The sequence below is a fragment of the Magnolia sinica genome, chromosome 14, assembly GCF_029962835.1.
Source record: "Magnolia sinica isolate HGM2019 chromosome 14, MsV1, whole genome shotgun sequence".
Lineage (NCBI taxonomy): Eukaryota > Viridiplantae > Streptophyta > Magnoliopsida > Magnoliales > Magnoliaceae > Magnolia > Magnolia sinica.
The window spans coordinates 74,274,501-74,298,486 of NC_080586.1; the positions used below are offsets into that span (position 1 = coordinate 74,274,501).

A 23,986-nucleotide genomic window follows, 5' to 3' on the forward strand; every position below is an offset into this window, starting at 1 on the left:
CTTAGGGCTGAGAAGTTGTACGCCAACCTAAAGAAGTGCGTGTTCTTGTCTAATAGTGTGATCTTCTTAGGTTTTAATGTGTCAGCTGAGGGCGTACCGGCGGATCCCGAGAAAGGCCATCGTTAATTGGCCTGAACCCCGCAATATTCATGAGGTACGTAGCTTTCATGGCTTAGCCACTTTTTATAGGCGGTTCATTCGAGGCTTCAGTTCCATTGTGGCTCCCATCACGGATTGCATAAAAAAGAGAGTTTCAATGGACAAAGGCCGCCTCGAAGGCCTTCAAGGAGATAAAGGTCAAGATGACCGAAGCTCCAGTCACGCGACTTCCAGATTTTTCAAAAGCTTTTGAAGTCGCATGTGACGCGTCAGGAGTCGGCATATGAGAAGTACTTAGCCAGGAAGGGCACCCTGTCGCCTTTTTTAGTGAGAAATTGAATAAAGCGAAGCAAAGATATTCCACCTATGACAAGGAATTCTACGCGGTAATGCAATCACTACGCCATTGGCGACATTACTTGTTACCGCAAGAATTCGTCTTGTTCTTAGATCACGAGGCCTTAAGATACTTGAACTCTCAAAAGAAATTAAGCCCCAGGCACGCTAAGTGGGTTCAATTCCTTCAAGAGTATACTTTTATGCTTAAGCACAAGGCCGGTGTAGAGAATAAGCCTGTCAACGCGTTGAGTCGTCGAGTTGCATTACTCAACTCCATGAACGTTGAAGTTACGAGCCTTGAGCGCATCAAAGAAGAGTATTCTGAGTGTCCAGATTTTGGGGTTGTGTATGTCTTTATTAGAGAGTCCGTCAGGAGCTAACAGTGAGTATTTGATTTTGGACGGATATTTGTTTAGGAGTGACCGCTTGTGCATACCACGCACCTCCCTTCGCAATTTTCTTGTCTGGGAGTTACATTCAGGGGGGGTTGCAGGTCATTTCGGTCATGACAAGACCATTGCCCTAGTGCAGGATAGATTTCATTGGCCAAGCCTCAAGCGGGACGTGGCCAAAATTATAGGGCAATATCGTACTAGTCAACTTGCAAAGCATAGGAAACAGAATACAGGATTATATACACATTTGCCAGTCCCATTCATCCCTTGGCAGGACATCAGTATGGACTTCATGCTTGGACTTCCCAAGAATATTCCAAAGCATGACTCCATATTCGTTGTCGTGGACCGTTTCTCTAAAATGGCCCACTTCATTCCTTGTTCTAAGACCTCCGACGCCTCTCATGTTGCCAAGCTGTTCTTTAGTGAGGTTGTCAAACTGCATGAGTTACCAAAATCCATAGTGTCTGACCGTGACGTGAGATTCATGAGTTACTTTTGGAAGACACTATGGCACATGATGAATACTAAGCTCCAATTTTCTTCTGCCTACCACCTTCAAACCGATGGCCAGACTGAGGTGATTAATAGGAGCCTAGGGAGTTTACTTCGATGTTTAGCGGGGGGAGCATACTAGGACATGAGACGTCGTACTACCCATAGCTGAGTTTGCATACAATAGTTCTGTCAATAGGTCCACAGGTCTAAGTCATTTTGAAGTCGTTACTGGTTATAAGCCTAGGAAACCTATTGATCTTATCCCCATGTCATCGTCCCATAAGCCATCAGAGTCTGCAGAGTCTTTTGCGCATCACATACATTCATTGCATCAAGAAATCAGGCGAAAGATCACTACTAGTAATGAGCATTACAAATTTTTTACAGACCTACATAGACGTTTCAAAGAGTTCAATATTGGGAACTGTGATGGTCCGTATCAGGCCCGAGCAATACCCTCCAGGGACCGTTCATAAGTTACACGCGCGTAGCGCTGGGCCCTTCAAAATTATAAAGCGAAACGGTCTCAATGTGTATGAGGTAGATCTTCCACCTTCTATGGGAATTAGTTCCACATTCAATGTGAAGGATCTAGTTGCTTTTTAGGGACCAACTGATACTTTGTCCGGCCCTTCGCCCACCCATCCTGATGTCCCAACCTTACCCTTTGATCCATGGCCTCTTCCCGACCTTTCATCCCAGCCTCTGCCTCCCATACCTAGCCTTCACACACTCAGAGAGGAAATAGAGGATATCCTGGACCATGAGATAATTTCCACGTCGGATGACAGGTTTCAGAAATACCTAGTTAAATGGAAGTCACGCCCAGCTTCAAACAGCGCGTGGCTCACTGAGGAGGAGCTTCAGAGACTTGATCCCGACATCCTAGAGCGGTTCAGGAGTTTTATTTCGCCAGTGGCGAAATCTTCGCAGCCGGGGAGAGTTGATCAGGACATTGTGCACACGCACGCCCGCACATCACCACCCCTACGCACGTACGTACGCAGAAGGAGGACCCCACCATCGATCTGGCTCGATGACGACGTCCAGGGAGGGCCTCCTAGCTAGAAGACAAGTTTTGATTCAGAAAAATGGGCCCAATAGTCAAGAAAAGCCCATCATGGGATCTCATGATTGTGGCCCACTCGTCGGATTGATTTCATATTTTAGGTTTTGCTTATTTTTATTATTTAGAACATTGTGAACGCTCTAGATTTCTGTTTGGTTTTTATTTTAGTTTACTTCATCGCCAAGTAATAGGTTGGATTTTCCCTATAAATAAGCACCCCTTGTAGTTCTTTTGATTCATTGAAGTTAATAAAAAATTCCTACTTTATTTTTCTGCTCTCTTCGTGAGTTGTGGAAGAATTCAAAAGTGGGTGCGAAGCCACATCGATCCCAATTCACCCCCATCTTCCATCATCTTTTTTTCCATCTTCCCCCACCATCCGTACTTTGAATTTGTCCTTTAGTTGCATCAGATTTCTTCATTACAGCAGGTTTCCAGATTTCGGCCCGCAGGTGAGCTGAAACTTTGGTGGAGCACCATGCATAAACCGTACATTAGATCGAGCTGAGATTTGGGGGTTTTAGAGTCCATCCCTGGCCAACCAGGGCCAAGGTGGCCTTTTTCTGAATAGTGGGCCCCACACACGTGCGGTCGGGATCACACGCACGTCCATCTGGGCCATTGTTGCTATCCACATGCAGGATCATCTTTTGGCTCAGGTTTTTATCCTCTTTTATCCTCTCATAGCCGTTTTTCATGAATCCTAACCCTAGATTACATGATCCCTAATTGATTCGCCCCTTTTTATCACCTTAGGGTTCCTTGAATTGAAATTAGGGAATCCCTTGGATTAGGGACTGATTTTTATGCATGAGTAGTTGATTTTATTTCCCTTTGACATCATTTGGTTTATAATTTTTATTGGTCCAGTCCTAGCCTATGTCGGCTTGGACCCGCATAGATTCCCCTTTTTAATTGAATGTTTGGATTTTCATGTGAGACTTGGAATTTGTGTGATTGTTTCTGAATTGGTAGGATCTAAGCCTGAAATCTTGCATATCATATTTAATTTTCCATGTCCTGCATCAGTTAGGACCTCAGCGGAACCCCCCTCGTGGGCCCCAAATCACATGAATACCGCCTCACATGGGCCACCCACCCCGAGTGTGTCCCCGCATCCCACAGGTTACCCCACTCAAGCCCGATGTGAAATGCACATTAATCACCCCCAATGAGGAGTCTCGAACACGAGACCTCCCCCGTGGGCCCCGCCCACCCCAAGTGTGCCCCCTGCATCCCACAGGCGACCCCACTCGAACCTGGTGTGAAAATGCCCATGTATTAATCACCCTCGGTGAGGAGTCTCAAACACGAGACCTCCCGCTCTGATACCAATTTGATGCAGGAAAATTAACCACTTACTCTGAAAGCTCGAACTGTTAGAGCATGACGAATTAATCTCTTTTCTCATAGCCTAAGCCCCACATCTCATGGGTTAGGACCTAAACCGAACCCCCCTCGTAGGCCTCAAATCATATGGGTACCGCCTTACATGGGCCGCCCACCCCAAGTATGTCCCCCAATCCCACAGGCTACTCCACTCGAGCCCGGTGTGAGATGCGCATTAATCACCCTTAGTGAGGAGTCTCGAACACGAGACCTCCTCCGTGGGCCCCGCCCACCCCGAGTGTGCCCCCGCATCCCACAGGCAACCCCACTTAAGCCCGGTGTGAAAATGCCCCTGCATTACAAACAAATTCAGAATTCATCTACAGGACGAATGCAATACTCCCTCTAAAACAAAGGATGAATTATATGAATGGTTAATCATGTCATTTGGCCTGACAAAGCGCACCAAGCACATTCATGCAGGTCATGACACAAATCTTATGGTCATTCATAGGCAAGTTCGTCATTATGAAATTGGACGAACTTTTCATCTACAATCATACACCTGAAGATCATTTAATATATCTGTGATAGGTGATGAGAATTTTCTGACAAGAGGAAGTCTATATCAACCTAGAAAAATCCGCCTACATGAGTCCCATAATAGTTTTCTTGCGATTCGTTGTGTCAACAAAACACAAAGGCCATCCTTGATTAGCCAACTCCAATGAACATTCACGAGGTTCTCAGTTTTCATGGGTTGGCAACCTTTTAATGAAGGTTTATCAGGAACATTAGTTTCGTCATTGCACCAACTACTACCTGTACGAAAGTTGATCCTTTTGAATGGACTACGCAGCGGCCATCGCCTTCAAAGAGACCAAACAAAGCACCAATTCTCCAACTGTCGGACTTTGATAAAATCTTTAAAGCGCTGGGTGATGCCTCTCACATGGGCATTGGTGGTGTCAAGCCATGAAGGGAATCCAATTGCATATTTCAGCAGAAAGCTCAACAATGAATGAAAAAGGCCCTCTACCTATGACGTCAAGTTGTACATTGTAGTTCAAGCCCTGAAGCAATAGAGATGCTATCTAGTGCATTGAGAGTTCATACTTTATTCAAACCATGGGGCCTTGAGTTGTCTAAACTCCCAAAAGAAATTAAGTGCATAAAATGCTAAGTAGAGTGTATCGATTCAGAAGTTCACCACTAACCTCAAATACCGAGCAAACGTGGAACAATGTAGTAGATGCTCTCAGCAAGAAAACACATCTCTTGACCACCCTCTCAGTCTCAACAGTGGGACTTGAGGAAATCAAGAGAGATTGTGTTGCTGATGGAGACTTTCAAAAAAAAATTGTCCACCTTATCTGTCAGATCAAAAGATGAGTAACCTCTATTTTTTGTACATGATGGGTACATGTTCCACGATACAAAGGCTATGTATTCCAAAGGGCTCATTGTAAGAGCTAGTGGTGCAGGAGTTGCATTCTAGTGGCCTTGCTGATCACTGCAGATTGACAAGACCATAAAAATGGTTGAATATCATTTTTATTGGCTAGGAAGTAAGAAAGATGTCATCACTATTGTCCGACAATGCGCATATGTCAGCTTGGTAAAGGAAACACTCCATTACATGTTCTGAATGAACCATGGGAAGATCTTAAAATGAATTTTGCTTGGGGTTGACAAAGAGACAACAAGGTCATGATTCCATCTGCATTTTAGTTGATTGCTTCTCCAAGATGGCCCATTTTATCCCATGTAAGAAGAAGACGGATGTCATGCATGTTGTAAACCTCTTCTTCAGGGATGCGGTCTAACTACACGGGGTTCCTAAACCATTGTGTCTGACCAAGATGTGCAATTCATGAGTAACTTGTGGTAGACACTCAGGGAAAAAATAAGAACCAAACTAAATCTCTCAAGTGCTGACATACACAGACGCCAGTCAGATAGAAGTGCTCAACCAGAGCATTGGGAACTTCTTGTGAGTCTGTGATGTCTTGTGGATGATCATCATGTGGGATCTTACTCTATCTCAAGCAGAGTTCACCTACAAGTCTTTAGCAAACCAACAACAGAATTTTCCACTTTTGAAACCATTGATGGGCTTAAACCTTGACAACCTATTGATCCAGTATCACTATTGATTAGTACCGGACCATGCCAGGGTGCTGAGGATTTTGAGCAACATATCATGAAGACACACGAGGATGTTAGAACTACAATAGCACAAACTAATGGAAACTACAAGGGATGTGCTGACATGATGCGACAATTGGCAATCCAATGATAATGACCATGTGATGGTCTATCTTAAGCATAAACAGTTACCACCAGGGAAAAATAGATTCGAGGAATGTGAGTCCTTACTTTGGGAGCAAGAGACTTGAAGAAAAATGTGCATCTCATCAAGCTTCCACTTGAGTTGAGGATCAGCCCTATCATCAATGTAGAATATTTAAATGTGTCCATCAGACACCATGATGATGGGGATGACGAAGAACAAATGATTCAAATACCTGATGTGCAACGAATGTGCAACAAAGTGAACAAAGATGAGCTTGACAATCAAATTGCATCCACACACTGTGGTGGGTATCAGAAGTTTTTAGTGAAGTGGAATGGTCGACTAAGGTCTAAGGTCTGAGTGTACATGGATTTCTAGTGAAGATTTTCAGCACTCAACCCGGAGATCAATGAGTAGTACATCGAAATGAACTCAACGGAACTGAGTTCTTCCAAGCTGAGGGGAGCTGATGCAAGCTGGTCCTATCCACGAGTGTGTTAACACGAGACCAAAGTGAGCCCCTCACATGATCATGTATAGGCCCCACGTGTACACCAACAAGTCAAAGGCACCTACGGGCTCTTACCCTGTTTTAAGTCCATTTTATGTAACAAAGTGACTAAAAATTAACCTTTGCTATAGCATTATATGAAATAGCCATAAGCAATGGCAGTTTCGTCATTTCTCTAGCTTTAGGGTTTGAGTTTTCTTGAGAGGCCACAAAGGCCCCTATTGTTGGACATGGGAATCAGTTGGCAATAAAAATGAGATTTTTATTGTGCTTGCGATTAGGGAGAAGAAAAGAGAGGGGTGTTCAAGGTGGTCTCTAGTAATCAACTAGAGGGATAGTAGGGTTCATCCCATACCCTTTGAAGCAATCCGGTCCATCAAATTGCACTGACCACCTTCTACAATGAAGCAATAGCAACACAAATCACATAAATGATATAATCTACATCACCAAAAATATACCTAATAACATGATGAGAAGGGAGGACATATCAGGAATTACAATTTGAGATTCAAAAACAACACCATACATAAATATGGATAAAGATTCGAAGTATATGAATATGAATAATACCTCATTGAATTCTCGAAAAATCCACTTTGATAAGTTAGACCACCTCCGAGATGAAGCTGTGCTCGGATGATTATAAAATTGTTCAGCATGCCTCAAGAAGAGATACACCAGCATAAAAATAACAAGAAATGGAGAAATGAGAAGCATCCCAAGCCCAACTGCCATTAGTCTCTTCTTTAAGGCAGTAGGATTGCTGATGAAGTCCCTCCTAACACAAAAATTTCTGTAGAAGCACACATTTTGGTATCAATATGGGAAAACTTACAAATTGCAATTTAGCTTCTCTTCTTAGACAGTTTAAGGAAGTCCAATTCTTTAAATACATAAATAGCTTATTGGCTATACGTTGTTGATGTCATGGTGTTGGTCAACAAGACTAGGGGCAAATGACAAATCGAAGATTTGGAGAGGAGGTTCTAGAAAAGCTTAAATTTAGTAGAGCCAAGACAAAGTATTCATAATGCAATGATAGTGGGAATAGCTATACAGAGAGGGTTTAGTTAACATCAATGGCTATGAGATTTGCAGAAAATGAATTTTGTATTACCTTGCATGATGTAGAAGGATGAAGAGACGGTTGAGGATATTTTCAATAGAACTAATGTTGGCGGATGAATTGAAGATGTGCCTCTGAAGTGTTGTGTGATTACTCCATGCCTAATGAAACTTAAGGGCATGTTTGGATACATGGAATGTAAAAGAAATGAAAAAAAAATAATTATCCAATGATGATTTTCCACGAGAACTATTGAAACATAGATTCCAATTTTAAGTTCTTGTTTATGTAGCAAGTGGAAAACTCATATTCCTTTCATAGTACTCACCCAGTTTCTTGTGCCAAGAATCCAAAAGATGGAAAAGTGAATGGAATCCACCCTTTTCTTTGCTATCCAAACAACACAAATCATCACTTCAAAGGAAAACCCTCCTCCTTTTATGTTGTTTGGCATGGAATCCATGGTTTCCAACCGCAGATGGTACTGAGGAGAAGAAATTTGATAGGGGATTAAAGGGCCTCAAAGAGAATGACGGCAAGACCTAAAAGGATTTGGATGGCAGTGGTGAGAAGGGATATTGAATTTTGTTCAGGTAACAGCGATAGGACCATAGATAGGAATAATTGGCAGAACAAGATTTGTAAAGCCAACTGGAAGTCCACAACTCCCCACGAGCGCACCATAGACATGGCGTGAGAGAGAGTGCTGAACAACAGTCATCTTTAAAAATGACTGGAAAAGATATCAAAGTTCATGGCCAACTTTGCTGTTCCTGTAGCAATGCAGCAGCAGTCTTGGAGAATCTTCACAAGTTGGTGAATTTTCATTAACCTAGCAATCACCTCTTTGAAGTTTCTCCTGAAAAGTGAGCACCAAACCACATTGCTGCCACTTCTCCACAAAAAACTCCAACGATGTTACCTTTAAAAGATTAAATAGAATATCTTCAAATAGCTCATAGAGAGGTACTTTAGAACACCATGTACCCTCCAAGAAGAGAGACTTGGATACATTACCCACCTGAAAATGCAAATGACTGTAGCAGAAGAGATGAATCCATGAATGTGCAAGCCCATCTTACTTGAAGCACATTTGAGGTCCCAGCCATTATTTGTAATGCCATACTTTTGCTGCTAACAGATTCCTCAACAATGATCCCGATTTCCCAACCGTTGTGATGCAGGACATGAAATTAAACATGATATGCAAGATTTCAGGCTTAGATCACACTAATTCAGAAACAATAACACAAAAATTCCATGTCCCACACAAAAGTTCAAACATTCAAGCTAGGGGAATCAGTGCGGGTCCAGGCCTACACAAGCTAAGACTGGACCAATAAAAATTATAAACCAAACTATGCTCAAAGGGAAATAGAAATCAACAACACATGCATAGCAAACAGTGCCTAATCCAAGGGATTCCCCGATCTCAATTCAAGGAACCCTAGGGTGAAAAAAAGGGCAAATAAATTAGGGCTAATGCAAACTAAGGCTAGGGTTTAGAAAATATGAATGAAAAGAGGAAAACCTGACCCGGAGAAAGCTCCTGCGTATAGATGGTGGCACGGGGCTGACGCACGTGCGCGGGTGGGTGACTGCACGTGTGATGGAAGCCCGCCTCCCCAAAGTGACACCTAGGCCTTAGTCGGCCAGAGGAGACCTCCAATCCCTCCAAGTTTGACGATGATCCGATATAAGGTCAAGGCGTAGTGCTCCGCCGAAGTTTCAACCCTCCTAAAGGTTCAGATTCTGAAAACTGACTATAGAGGGATGAATAGCTGCAAAAGCTTGGAAATTCAAAACAATAATGATGATGGAATATGAGAGATATGGATGGAAGAGGGTAGGGGCGGATGGGGATAGATGTGGCTTCGCACCACGATAGTTAGCCATTTGAAAAGGGAGAGCTTCGCACACACTTTTGAATTCTTCCACAACTCACTAAGAGAGCAAAAAAGTAAAGCAGGAATTTTTACTAAGCTTCAATGAATGAAAAGAACTACAAGGGATGCCTATTTATAGGAAAAACCCTATACCCCAAAAACTCGAACTATGCGCACAACCTATTACTTGGCGATGCAGTAAACTAAAATAAAAACCAAACAAAGAAATCTGAAGCGTTCACGATGTTCTAAATAATAACAATAAGCAAAACCTAAAATATGAAATCAATCCGACGAGTGGACCACGATAATGAGATCTCATGATGAGCTTTTCTTGACTATCGGGCCCACCCTTTTAAACCAAAACTTCGTCTTCTAGCTAGAAGGCCCTCCCTGGACGTCGTCATCAAGCCAAATCGATGGTGGGGCCCTCCTGCGTACGTACGTGCGTAAGGGGGTGGTGTGTGTGCGCGTGTGCGCATGATGTCTCCATCAATTCTCCCCGGCTGAGAAGAGTTCGCCACTAGCGAAATAAAACTCCTGAACCAATCCAAGATGTCAAGATCAAGTCTCTGAAGCTCCTCAGTGAGCCACGTGTTGTCTGAAGCTGGGCATGACTTCTATTTAACCAGGTACTTCTGAAACCCGCCGTCCGACGTGGATATTATCTGATAGTCCAAAATATCATCTATTTCCTCTCTAAGTGTGGGAAGGATAGGTATGTGAGGTAGAGGCTAAGAAAATGGGTCGGGAAGGGTAAGTATGGAACGTAGTCGCTGGGAAGATAGGTTAGGACAAGTAGGTATAAGAGGTAGAGGTTGGGAAAATGGGTCAGGACGGGTAGGTATGGGAGGTAGAGGTTGGAAAAATGGGTCGGGAGGGGTAGGTATGAGACATAGTAGCTGGGAAGATGGGTCGGGAGGGGGCCATGGATCAAGGGAAAAGTCGATGAATCAGGATGGTTAGGCGAAAGGCTGGACAATAGATCAATGGCCCCTTGAAATGCAACTAGATCCTCCACATTGAATGTGGAACTAAATCCCATGGAGGGTGGAAGATTTGCCACATACGCATTGAGACCGTTTCGTTTTATAATTTTGACGGGTCCAGCGCTACGTGCGTGTAACTTACGAACGGCCCCCGGAGGATACCGATTGGGCCTGATGCAGACCATCACAGAGTCCCTTACATTGAATTCCTTGAAACATTTATGTTGGTCTGCAGAAAATTTGTAATGTTCATTACTAGTAGTGATATTCTGCCTGATTTCTTGATGCCATGAATGAATGTGATGCACAAAATACTCCGCGGGCTCTGACGGCCTATGGAAAAGTGACATAAGGACAAGATCAATAAGTTTCTCAGGTTTATAACCAATAACGACTTCATAAGGACTAAAACCCGTGGACCTATCGACAGAACTATTAAACGCAAACTTGGTTGTAGATATTACGGTATCCCATGTTCTGGTGTACTCTATATCCCTCCTTGGGGGAGACTCATCCGGTAGATCATCAGGAAAGACATTATGAAACTCATCCACTACTGGAATGGCCTCAGTAGGTAACTCTACACTAGCCTCTGGTGCACTCTCTCTAGCCATGAAGCCGCACATGTTATACCCCTTAAAATAATGGTCTTGACGTCCCTCATGGGGTGGAGGTACGGGTGCACGCCCATGACTAATTCCTTGACCACCTCCATTCATTGGTCTATCCTCCTGGCCACCTGCCTGAAATTTGTCATCTTCCCTAATGGTGGGGTTTGTCCTGAGGAAGGCATCTATTTGGTCAAGGCGTTGATCTATGTCTTGTTCCAAGCGCTTACCCAAAGACTCGATTTGCTGGGACAGCTTGTTTACTGACTCTAGCAGTTGTTCCATGTTTAGTGTAGGGTGCTAGCCAAAACCATGACCCGTACGTGTGGGCGTACAACTTGCAACTCCACCTAAGGACTTTCTACGATGACTATATGGGACTAAATGATCCTACGAGACTCAATATGAGGGAAACTACGCAGTGCTACTAAAATCCAGCAATATAGTTGTCAAAATAAAGGAATAACAGAAAGTTACAGCAATGTAAATTGCTAACTTCCTGCTAACAGAAATTTCAGCAACTAATATCAAGGACTATGGACTCCTAAAAGCTATATATGATGAACTGAATGCATGATGGACTCAAACAAATTAACTCTAAACACGTAATGTATTCCCCTATAAGAACCCTAAGCTTTGATACCAAATTTGATGCAGGACATGAAATTAAACATGATATGCAAGATTTCAGGCTTAAATCACACTAATTCAGAAACAATAACACAAAAATTCCACATCCCACACAAAAGCTCAAACATTCAAGCTAGGGGAATCAGTGCGAGTCCAGGCCTACACAGGCTAAGACTGGACCAATAAAAATTATAAACCAAACGATGCTCAAAGGGAAATAGAAATCAACCACACATGCATAGCAAACAGTCCCTAATCCAAGGAATTCCCCAATCTCAATTCAAGGAACCCTAGGGTGAAAAAAATGGCAAATAAATTAGGGCTAATGCAAACTAAGGCTAGGGTTTAGGAAATAGGAATGAAAATAGGAAAATCAGAGGAAAACCTGACCCAGAGAAAGCTCCTGCGTGCAGATGGTAGCCCGGGGCTGATGCACGTGCGGGGTGGGCTGACCGCACGTGTGATGAAAGCCCGCCTCCCCAAAGTGATACCTAGGCCTTGGTCGGCCAGGAGAGACCTCAAATCCCTCCAAGTTTGACGACAATCCGACGTAAGGTCGAGGCGTAGTGATCCGCCGAAGTTTCAACCCTCCTACAGGTCCAGATTCTGGAAACTGGCTGTAGGGGGATGAATAGCTGCAAAAGCTGGGAAATTCAAAGCAATAATGATGATAGAAGATGAGAGATATGGATGGAAGAGGGTATGAGCGGATGGGGATAGATGTGGCTTCGTACCACGGTAGTTAGCCCTTCGAAAAGGGAGGGCTTCACACCCACTTTTGAATTCCTCCACAACTCACTAAGAGAGCAGAAAAATAAAGCAGGAATTTTTATTAAGCTTCAATGAATGAAAAGAACTACAAGGGGTGCCAATTTATAGGAAAAACCGTATACCCCAAAAACTCGCACCATGTGCGCAACCTATTACTTGGCGATGAAATAAACTAAAATAAAAACCAAACAAAGAAATCTAAAGCATTCAGGATGTTCTAAATAATAACAATAAGCAAAACCTAAAATATGAAATAAATCCGACGAGTGGGTCACGATCATGAGATCCCATGATGGGCTTTTCTTGACTATTGGGCCCACCCTTTTGAACCAAAACTTCTTCTACCTAGGAGGCCCTCCCTGGACGTCATCGTCAAGCCAGATCGATGGTGGGGCCCTCCTTCTGCGTACGTACGTGCGTAGGGGGTGTGGTGTGTGCGTGTGTGCACATGATGTCCCCATCACATTGCCCACTTGCAAAAAAGGCAATGCTGCACGTCCTGACATTTCTAATCCCTAGACCCCCGAACACTATCCAGTTTGCACCACTCAAACCAGCAACCAAGGGCCTGTTTGTTTCACCAATTACCCCGATAATGTAAAGGAAAAGTGTTATCATTATGATTTTACCACCGCCAAACCAAACATAGGAATTGTTGGTCAAATGCAAATGCATTCAGGAGACGAGCTAAAGTAATTTGTAACCATTGCACATTTCCATGGCATTACCATGAAGATCTCAAATCCAAACAGTGACATCAGTGAGTTTCGGTGATGATTTGACAATAAAGTAATATTAAGATGCCATCATTATGATTTTACTGCCAATAAGCCAAACACAGGAATTGGCAGTCAAATGCAGATTTTGACAGGAGAGGTAAAGTAGTTTGTGATCATTGCATATCCTTTACATTATGTTTGTGGTTGCTACCACCAAACATCTCAAGGCAGACAAAAGGTAAACAGGCAATCTCACTAAGACTAATTTAATTAGCATAATCCTACCACCAAGGGAGAAAAAGGAAGAAGAAAACTCCCCTTCCAAGAAGCAAGCTTGTTGTTAAACCTTTCAATGATAGGACCCTAGATATTCTTCCAGGGCCTACCATTGGAGATTGGAATACACAAAGATGTGAAATAGGACGAGAAGCCACACCATTGGCCACCTCCCTCATGATAGCCTCAACTTTCCCACTGCCAAGATTAATACTGAAGAAGTTACTTTTATCCACATTCACACTCAGCCTAGAAACGACATCAAAGCAAAGCAAGATATCTCTAAATGCAACAGCTTCCCCCAAAGACCCAACACCAAAGAACAACATGTCATGATCATCTGTATAATGAGAGTGGGAAACCATGACATCAACACTATAATCTCAGTGCTTGCCGCCCTATGACGGGTTCTCTAGATAAAGCCACAGCCACAATCAAGAAGAGCAGAGGAGATAGGGGTTCCCCTCAAATCACATGCTGCTCATTAAAGAAGCCTTTTAGGCCGCCATTACTGACGACCGAAAACCACCCAAATGTAATGCAGGCTCCAGCCTGTCCAGCTACACCACTTCAGCCCAATAGCCCATACGGCTCATCAAATACAAAAGGAACTTCCAAGTAAAACAATTACACGCCTTAGCCAAATCCACCTTTAAAAGGAAGCATCCCCATCTTGTAATATTTATCCACTAGCTCATTATCAACAAAAGGCCCATTAAGAATCAACCTACTTGGAGCAAAAGCAAAATGTGAGAGAGAAATAATTCCCCCAACCACCTTTTTCAATCTACCCAGGACAAAGCCATTTCAGGACCCCGAGGGTGAAGAGCTCTTCAATGTACAAGGCTTCCGAAATGTGGAACATGAGTAACGTACAAATTCAGCGAAACAATTCAATTTACTTATGGTGATGGACAGCAACATGTTTCTGGGTTGATCATTAGATCGGTGAGCACCCCCTCTAGGAGGACTTCCTGAGATTAGTGGATCTTACCCCCGACCAGTATGTTTGTTGCCTACTGTTTCTTGAAGGATCTTGGCATGTGATCCCCCACCTGCAGAAGAATCTTATGGAGGAGGAAGCAGAAGAGTTTGCGCAACTAATCACAAGACTCCATTGTGTTAGGTTGTCCCCTTGAGTGAGGGACGGAACAGCCAAATCTAGTAGCTTCTCAGTTCATTCTTTGTATAAGGAGTTGTCTCATTGCCCGTCAGAGGAGGGGAGTGGCTTGACTTCCTACAAATAGTCCTACAAACCAAGAAAGTGAAGCACTACTCAAGAAAGTAGAACCCAAAGCAACACCACCGACCTCACCAAATCGAACTCCAGAAACAGGCCATTGCTACCATTGCATCCACACCAACGAAGGTAATATCTAAGGAGCACCCACAGAGCGTTGAGAAGAGAGCTGAGGTGCAAGCATGGAATGTTGAGGTTTGACCACCAAAACCCAAGGAAAATGGACGAATTCTACTGAGATGCCAAGCATGATATATCCAAATGCCACGCATCCCCCCCATCTAAACCCCCGGTCAAATAAACGCCATTGGGCACAAAAAATGGTTGGTTTTAATCTTGTAGGGCAGATGATATATCATACTAAGCGCCAAAAGCAATCCCTAAGAAGGTGATTCAACCCAACGTGTGGAATTCTTAAACCACCTGCATGTTGCCCTAGAGGCCCTGATAAGGCAAGGATTCCACCCTCTCCTTCAAACCAAAAGACCTCGCCATGCCTTGACTCTAGAGGACTTTTTCAGCTTTGAAGAGTGGCTTCTACCCATGGTGTGCTGTAAAGGTCGTTACGGGACCGTAACGGCCATTACGAGACCGTAAAGGCCGTTACGTAAAGGTAACAGTGGCAACCGTTACACGTTATGGGATCGTAACGGCTGTAACAGCCGTTATGGAAAGAAATGACCCGTAATTGCTATTACGGCACGTTACATCCCCTATAAAGGCCATAATAGCCCCGTAATTGTCTATTCGGGACATATAGGTTTTTCATGCTTTTTAATTAACATTACAGGACAGATACAAGCTTTTCAGGGTTTTTTCAATAAATAAATAAAAATAAAAAAGAGAGACCATAATGGCCATTACGGAGCCGTAACAGCCATTATGCCCCCATATTGTAAAGGTAATGGTGGTGGCCGTTAAGGTCACCGTTACCATTACGGAACACCTTGCTTCCACCTCATCATTTCAACCCACGTGCACACCACTAGTTACCCTACAAACCTCCTCCACACCTGCACCACTAACGAACCATGTCTCTAGGAGGGACATCATCCCCATAACTATCAGGCACCAATCCCCATGGACCCAAGGCGTCCACCAAAGTATTCAAAAATTATTACATTACGGCCATAACGGTAATGGTGGAACCATTACGCATTACAAGGCCGTAAAGGTCATTATGGGAAACCCCATAACTATCCGTTAAAAGGCTGATACAGGGGTAACGGCATCATGGAGGCTATTACAACCACCATTATTATTATTGAATACCTTGACGTCCACTCCATCAAGAAGTTCCATGTCATAAGTTGTGCCCCGACACAGCATCCCTAAAAAAGCCACATCATCGTCGTTGCATACCTTGGCATCCACACCATCAACAAGTTTCATATCATGATTTGTGCCCCTGCATACCATCCCTGAAAAGCCACTATGATGCAGGGACATGTGATGACTTAATCCTAAATGCATATATAATTAGGTTAAAGAATGTGCAAATAAATACACCAATCAACCAACCGTTTCCAATCAAAAGGATTAGCTATATCTCAACACAAAGATGAGGTCATTCCGGCAAAATCATGCTCATTAGCATAAATCACATAAATAGTAAAAATGGAGGACCTAAGGATATGAGGATATCCCAGATCTAGTATAAGTCAACGATTAAGTTTGAATTTGATTCTACTGACTAACCATCCCTCTTTTTCGTTCAAACTAGGAGGAGGATATCCAGAGAGAAACGAAAGGGGTGGAGAATAAAGAGTTCGAGATGAAGAAAGTATGAGTCCTTTGTCATCAAAATAAAAGAATGAGGATGATTCTTACCTTTTTCCTGCACCTCGAAGATCTAGAAAGAAGGAAACCTGAAATCGGGGTGGAATTCTCAACACCCAATTGGCCTGAAACCCTAATCTCTAGATAAAAGAAGAAGAAAAAATACGAATTTCTATCCATTCAATAATAATTAAAATAGAGTTTCTCACAACGTACATATAAGCCATGGAAAAAGTAAAAGTACACTAAAGCCCTTGAAAACAAGAAAAATAACAAAAAGATGAAAAATAAAGAAAGCGCAATAAAGGCCCTAAAACAAGGAAAAAGAACAAAAACGTTTAAAACTAAAACACCCGTGTGGTAGGGTGTGAAATCCGACCCATGGATTTGTAGTCAGGGTGCGGTCACGCCGCTCTTGCACTCATATTACATCAGATAGTGGGTCCGATGGACTCAGCGTCCATCCACATCAACTCCTCCGCTCTGGTACTCTGTCGGCGACACCTCCTCCTCTAGTACACTCTAAAGGGTGTACCACTGATGTCCGCATCACACCATCACCAATCGTAGCTCCACCCTGGTCCCCAACATCTATCTAGGCTTGCAAAGACCTATGGGAGGTTGTCGAGTGCCACCCCAACTCGCTCACCACTCACAAAAGACTGAGTGGCTTGGATAACCCCCAACGGTTCCACAATGGCAAGAATGGGGAACGATAGCCCGCTAACTTCCATGTCTACAACCTTACCCACCACCACTTTCACTTCAGTCAACATCCTAACCATGGCAAACATCATGTAGGATTTCTTGGACAATAACTTATCAATTTCTCACATGTTTCCGAACCTTGACGCCAACAAAAAAAAATGACTAAGACGGTCACAATACAGCTTAATCCAACTAACTCTTAGGAAAATGGAGGTTTGTCATCTTAGAGAATGAGATCATCTCCACACTCAAAGAAAGAGGGTACGAAGCTGCTAGGGGAGATTCCCTCAAGTACCACCTTTGAAGCCCTTAATAGAGAGGACCTAATCACGTCAAGAGACAACATACTGATGTGCACTCAATAACAACCGACACCACCAAGCTGCATTCCAATCTTTTGAGCAAAAAGCCTCTAAAATCCCGAGAATATTGTCATCCAGCGTACAATACGGCCGTAAAGGTCAATACATATAGGTAACAGCTGTAACCGTTACGTGATACAAGGGTGAAACAGGGCAGTTGGTTTTTTGGGGCCGTATCGGCTGTTAGGAGGGCCGTAACAGCCATTACGGGGCATAATGACCGTTACCCCCATAACAATTGAAAAAACAGCCACCTTTTTCTATTTAAATTCATTTTTTTACTTTTCTTATTCCAAAAGTTTTCATAGATTATTGTACAACAAATTTCAACCACTCTTGCTATAGTTTTTAGGATAAAAAATGCAGATTGAAGCAATTTGGGCAAATAGAGGCTCCAAGAGCCTTTTTTTTTCAAAATATCATAAAAGTGGTATTTATGCCCTTTTCCCGATTTCTAGTTCTAACAATTGATTGTGATGTGTAAATATTAGAAGCACATAACCATGTTCATAAATTCACCAGACAACTAGATACAACACTCTCACCAAAGTGTGAACCGTTACGCTACCAATAACATGTTCAAAACAAAAAAAGGAATACAAATTTAGAATATTTACGTTATTTTGGATTTTCTAAATATTTTTTCAGAATTTTTTGGGCAAAATAAAATTTCTGACCGTTACAGGGGTCATTTACGGTCGTTGTGCCCTCTTATCAGTAACAATGATGATCGTTATGGCCATCGTTACCGATCCAGAATACCTTGCCTAGGACCATCACTAGGGACAAGGGTAGAACAAGTGGTGGAAAGCTTCTGGACATCACCTGTTGAATATTCTCTCAGCTTGTAGGCAGTAAGATGTCTTTCACCAATGAGCCTATTTTTCATGGCTTCAATTACCTTATCAACCTAGTCGAAGCATTGGTAGAGCACAAAGACAAGAGTATGGCTCATCCCAAACCCTCTCTACTTCAAGATGAAGACATCAACCACCGCTCCAAATATGCAAAGATCCTCTTATAAATCTGAAGTCTAGATGGAGAAGGGGATGTTACCAATGAAAATATTAAAAAATTTATATAAAAAATAAATAATAATAATAATAATAATAATTTCTTCTTCTAGCAGATGGGAGCCCAATGCGCGTCTCCGTCACCATTATCCATAGTCAATTCACTTCGTTTGGAGAGTCTAGCTAGTTTTGCAATGATAAGCTTCAACAGCACTTCTTTTTTTCTTTTTCTTTTTTCTTTTTGTTACAACAGAAAACTCATAATAAATTCCCTAAGGGACCAAATTTTAAAGGGGGAAAAAACTAAACTCATAATACATTCCCTAAGAGACCAAATTTTAAAGGGGGTAAAAACTATCTGAAGCAGGTAGGAAGTTCAACACATTAAAATATTAGAAAGCAATAGAAAGTACCTGTCAAACATGCTCTGCAATATGCACCAATTTAATGTCCATTCTAGAGTTTTTGTAAGTATCAGATGATGTTTTCGCCCGTGTGCTCTAGAGTTGACAGCAGGACCAGCTCCTGGAACCCACTGAGGAATCGGGAAGGCGAGCACCCCTTTGTTGAGCATCCCAATCAAGTAGTTATCCTTGCGCATTATCCGCATAACAACATCATGTGCTGAAAGATCCTTCACCACACATAGTTGCTGCGATCTTTGTATCTGAACCACCTTTTCTAGAATCACTGCCCATGGAGTAGTCTGAATTTCACGGTCTGTAACATTAAGACTGCAAGAAAAGAGAGCCAAAGGATTCAATAATGGTTCATCACAATTATTTAAGAGAGAACTATAGGGTCCTGACTCTCAACAAATGTGGAGTTCACCAATGCTCCAGTTGGAAACAGATATGGTCCATAGTTTGCAGATCAACAATCTGATGTGCCATGATCCCCCATCTCCCAAAGTGGAAGAACCCAGTTTCAATAAATAATTATGGCAGTGACCATCATTCAATGGAGAAAAGGATAATGGTAGAAGGGCCTAGAATCTTCCAACCTTGGAAAGTTTAAGGGTATCCCATTAACAGCAGGCCTGTCAGATTAATGGTTAGATCATTGAATCATGAGTTCCACATGTAAGGATGCTGTAGCATGAGCAATCTACCCTTTGCTGAGGTACAGACCCCTTGTGATTGCTATTATTTTCAACATCAACTCAATGCCAGATAAAATCTGCCTTACCAATTATAATAGAAGTGACGGGTCTCCAATGTATCTTTCAACTGCGCAAAAAACCTCAAGAAGCAAAAGACCCAATAAATAGAAAATATTCCCAGATACCCAACAATGATAGCTTTGGAAAATGTAAAAGGAGTTAAAGGGTGTCGGTCAAGAGCTTCCTTAGCCAGATCACAAGGCTTTATTCCTGACTCAACTGCATCTATCCCACACTTCGCATTGCGCAGACCATGCCAATCAACAAATAATAAGAAAAACCCGGAAAAACATATCGTGAAACCAAGACTCAAGAGCTCGACTATCCACTTGATGATAATGCACCAAAGCCCCTTTTCACAGTAATAACTATACAACCTTTCAAAGAATAGATCTAAATCTGCAATTGCCTCTACCTTCAAGCTTTCACCATTGAGAAGTCCAGAAGGGCTCTCACTACCAGAACTCGGTAGCCTTTGGTACGAGGACAGTTCTATCTCAGGAACGGAGTCATTAAGCAATCCAGTGGTTAGTGGTGATTCTGCTCGCCATGGCAATTTGAATCGGGTGAAAGCATTTGCACCCTTTTGGTCTGTGGACATCATTCAATTTCGACCATGCAAGCATTGATAGTCCATTCCAAACTGATTGTTTCGACTTGTGAATGATTAAGATAGCTGGAAATAGAAAAAACAGAACCAGTATTATACTGTGAGAGTTTGTAGAAATATGGAGGAGCATGAGTGCAGCACATCTCATGGAATAAACAGTGGCAGTATGAATGGGAAGAGAGAGAAGCATTTTGCTAAGCATGCCATACCAACCATTTAGCAATGCAAGCCAAGATCGAATGATATTAGCAACAGAAACTGAAATCAATATTTATCAGAACTTTTAGCAAAAATCATACAAACAAAACAATTCACACACAGGATTCAGAAATCATTTCAAATCTCCAAAAGAACTAGCTACGAAACAATAGAACCAAAGTCAAGTGGCATGGCAGTGAATTGGGTCATCCACCAACATGTCGACTATTATTTTGGTCAAACATGCAAATCAACAGTCTCTGCATTAACAACTTAGTTCTCCAACATCTGTGCATGGTGAAAAAGCCAATGTTTCACATATTTCTTCTATCTTAATATTTCCCAGGCATCCAAAGTGCCTGGAGGTTGATCATGACTTACCATTTGGAAGAAGCATAAGTCTCGCATTGTATCCATTGACAAGTTGTCTCAAGCGATCAAGTTGTAAGTAGGAGTACAAATGGGTTGGGTCAATCCAATGGATCATTGTACCCAACCCAACGATCAACAGCTATCGATCTGAATTAGTACCCTCAGAGCAGGACTGGGTCCATAAGTTCACCCTGGTTATTAAATGGGACGGGTCCGGGACCTCTCAAAATCAATCCAGCATGAATTGCTGATCTAAACCTGTCCAATTTGGACCAACCTAAAATGGACCTGACCCAAACCCAATTGAGACCTAGACCCATCCCAGACCAAGTTGAGAGTAACATTTGAACTACAAAGTGCATATTCCTTTTTATTTTTCTTTATTTTTCTTTATTTTATTTTTTTTTTGAAGGGTGACAATTTATTGATAGAAGAGGCAAAAGCTGAAAGAATAAAGTGAATAAAAAGAAAACAGAAAACAGAAGGCCACGAACAACTCCTAGGCAACAAGCCATTAACAAAACCCAACCCACGCCTAGCCACCACTTAAGGGGAGGCCACCATCCACTCTAGAACGAGGTATCTAGCTGTAAAAAAGCACTATCGCTTAAGGGGACACCTCCATCTACACCCGCATGTATTTAGACTTCAACTACTATGTATTGCTTATGGGTGATTTTTTAATCTGTATTGTGCAGTTTACCAAAAGCAATTTATATTTGGATTTTAATCTTAGCTTCCTCCCAAATTTTATCTAAGATGGCATAAGAGCTTTCAGGGCTCATTTGATTTAAGTCTAGACACAACCAACATTTTTTTTTAATGAATAACCAACTTTATTTCACCCAAAGCACAATAGGAAAATCAAGGACAAAACCCAACAAAACAACATAAAGAAGAATCCCAACCCAATTATACAAAAGTGCAACAAAACCTAGCACAACCAGACCCGTAAAACCCTAAGAAGACAAACAACATATTTGGGGCATCATTTGTGTAAAAACCCTAAGTAGACACAACCAGACCCAACTTGAACCTAACCAATTAAACAAATGGGTCAACTTATTTTGATTTCTGTATGAACCAACAAAAGCCAGGCATTAATGGGTTGGGACTGGGGCAAAAATACAGACCCAATTATCAAACAGGTCAGATCCAGAACACCCCAACCTGACGCATTTGCACTCCTAACTAGAAGTCAAACATTTCACCGAGGCCATTCATAGAGCTGTCACATGATTCTCGATAAAAAAGTTACCACTCCTTGACTTTCTGACAATAGTTGTAGTTGTGCTAATTACTATATTCATTGGCACAATTATATGCCTTTTTTGGGGCAATTGGTGATTTTATAGTTGTAGAGTGTTGGCAGGAATGAGACTAGATTCACACATCCCTCAAAATGATATGAAAGTGTGAATATCTCAAAAGCAGGAGCACAACTTTGAAGCAGGAGCGGGAGCAGGTGCGGAATCTATGTTGAAGGTTCTTGCCCTCTAGTAAATACACTGATACAACTATCCATGGGAAGTTTTCATTTATAGATACATAAACACACATGAGACCTACAACTACTGCCCCTACATTCTTCAATTTTCAAAATTCTAAGAAAGCACCAAATACATGGGATGAGAAACAGCACTAGCAATCACAATTCCACATGAAGTATTTAATAGTGTCAACCTTAAATTCTTAGTATTAGCATGTTTTCATATACTAATCCTGTAAAGATGAAAGGAATTATCAAGTTCGGTTGCAACAATAGTATAAGAAAATTTTCATTTGGCTAGGCTGCTAGTTTTCAGCTTTCCAAGACCCGGATTTGATTTCAATGCTTTCTCTCATCAACACTCCAAATATTGTGAATCAAACTACAAACTAGCGGCGGAAGACCATCCGATGCAATGAACATATCAATACCAAAATGAAGCATCTCCATCACTCCACATTGTCAATCAAAATTCACATAGAGAGAGAGAGAGAGAGAGAGAGAGAGAGAGGAAACATGTAACGCTCGGTGCTAACTAGCAGCATTTTAGTCCAGACCAGTGTTCTGTAGATGTGGGACACAGCCACTCAGTGATCCCGACCGCTCATCAAGAGGGATACGAGAGACAGCATTAAATCTCCATCCGACAATCTAAGCCGCCATAAAAATGTACACCCTTCTGACAGCCGGTAGTTTACTATCGAGGAAGTTCATAACCCAATACAAGGTCGGGTCCACAGATAATCATTCTGATGACTGAAACGTGGGTTCCACATGCCCACGGCTAGTTCGTTTGACGCAAAGACGCTGCAATCCGCAATTTTCTAATATAATTACAAAAAAAAAAAAATTTACTTCTGGTAGGTGAAATTTTCAACTAAATTCAATCTAGAAATACCCAACTCAACCAAAGAAGAGGATTCAAAAAAAAAAAAAAACAGCTAGAAATGCCTACATAACACCAAAGAGCCTACCAAGAAAAGGCTTCCAGATAGCCAAATTTACAAACTTACCAGAGACCCACCAAAGGGTTCGTAGAATTAAGCCTTCAGATCATCAAAATCCATCAAAGGTTGGATTTTTTGAGACACCCAACAAATATTTTGGTCTGAGAAGGCAAAAAATGGGGGTAAATAAAAATAAAGAAGCGAAAAAGGGGGATTTTTGAAATAAAAATCGATATTTACGTTGATTGAAGGGTTGAAGGATTGAAGAGAAGGAAAGAAAAGGGGTGATTTGTTTCTCTCTCTTTCTTTCCTTTTTCCTCGTCTTCGTGGGGCGTATGAAAGGGAAGAAAAGAAAGAGACGTGAAATTGAAGAGGTAGAATCTTGTCTCCGTTTCGTTTGTAGCCGACGGGAGAGAACCTCGATATTTTATACTCTGGCAGAGAGCTTGGTTGATACTCGGGACTCATATGTTAACTAAGATTAAGCTTCCAAACTGTGGGACCCATTTTAAAAGGTTAAAAACCAAAGTCGTATTGTGTTAATCATCTTAGCCTTTAAATCCAGGACGCTTGTTTGTTGTTGGTATCTTTAATCTCAGCCGTCCAATTAATGTCCACCAAT

General features: G+C 42.1%; 1 protein-coding gene across 1 annotated transcript in view; it reads right to left on the bottom strand.

Moving 5' to 3' along the window:
• The window catches only part of LOC131226203 (autophagy-related protein 9-like), a 41,096-nt gene extending 17,312 nt beyond the window's left edge, over positions 1-23,784 (bottom strand). The window contains exons 1-5 of the mRNA XM_058221968.1: positions 23,605-23,784; positions 23,431-23,525; positions 19,775-20,424; positions 19,000-19,320; positions 7,110-7,332 (exon numbers count right to left, since the gene is read on the bottom strand). Coding sequence (XP_058077951.1) covers positions 7,110-7,332; positions 19,000-19,320; positions 19,775-20,352 — 1,122 coding nt within the window. The 5' untranslated portion in view covers positions 20,353-20,424; positions 23,431-23,525; positions 23,605-23,784. The remainder of the gene's footprint in view (positions 1-7,109; positions 7,333-18,999; positions 19,321-19,774; positions 20,425-23,430; positions 23,526-23,604) is intronic.
• Between the last annotated feature and the right edge of the window lie 202 nt (positions 23,785-23,986).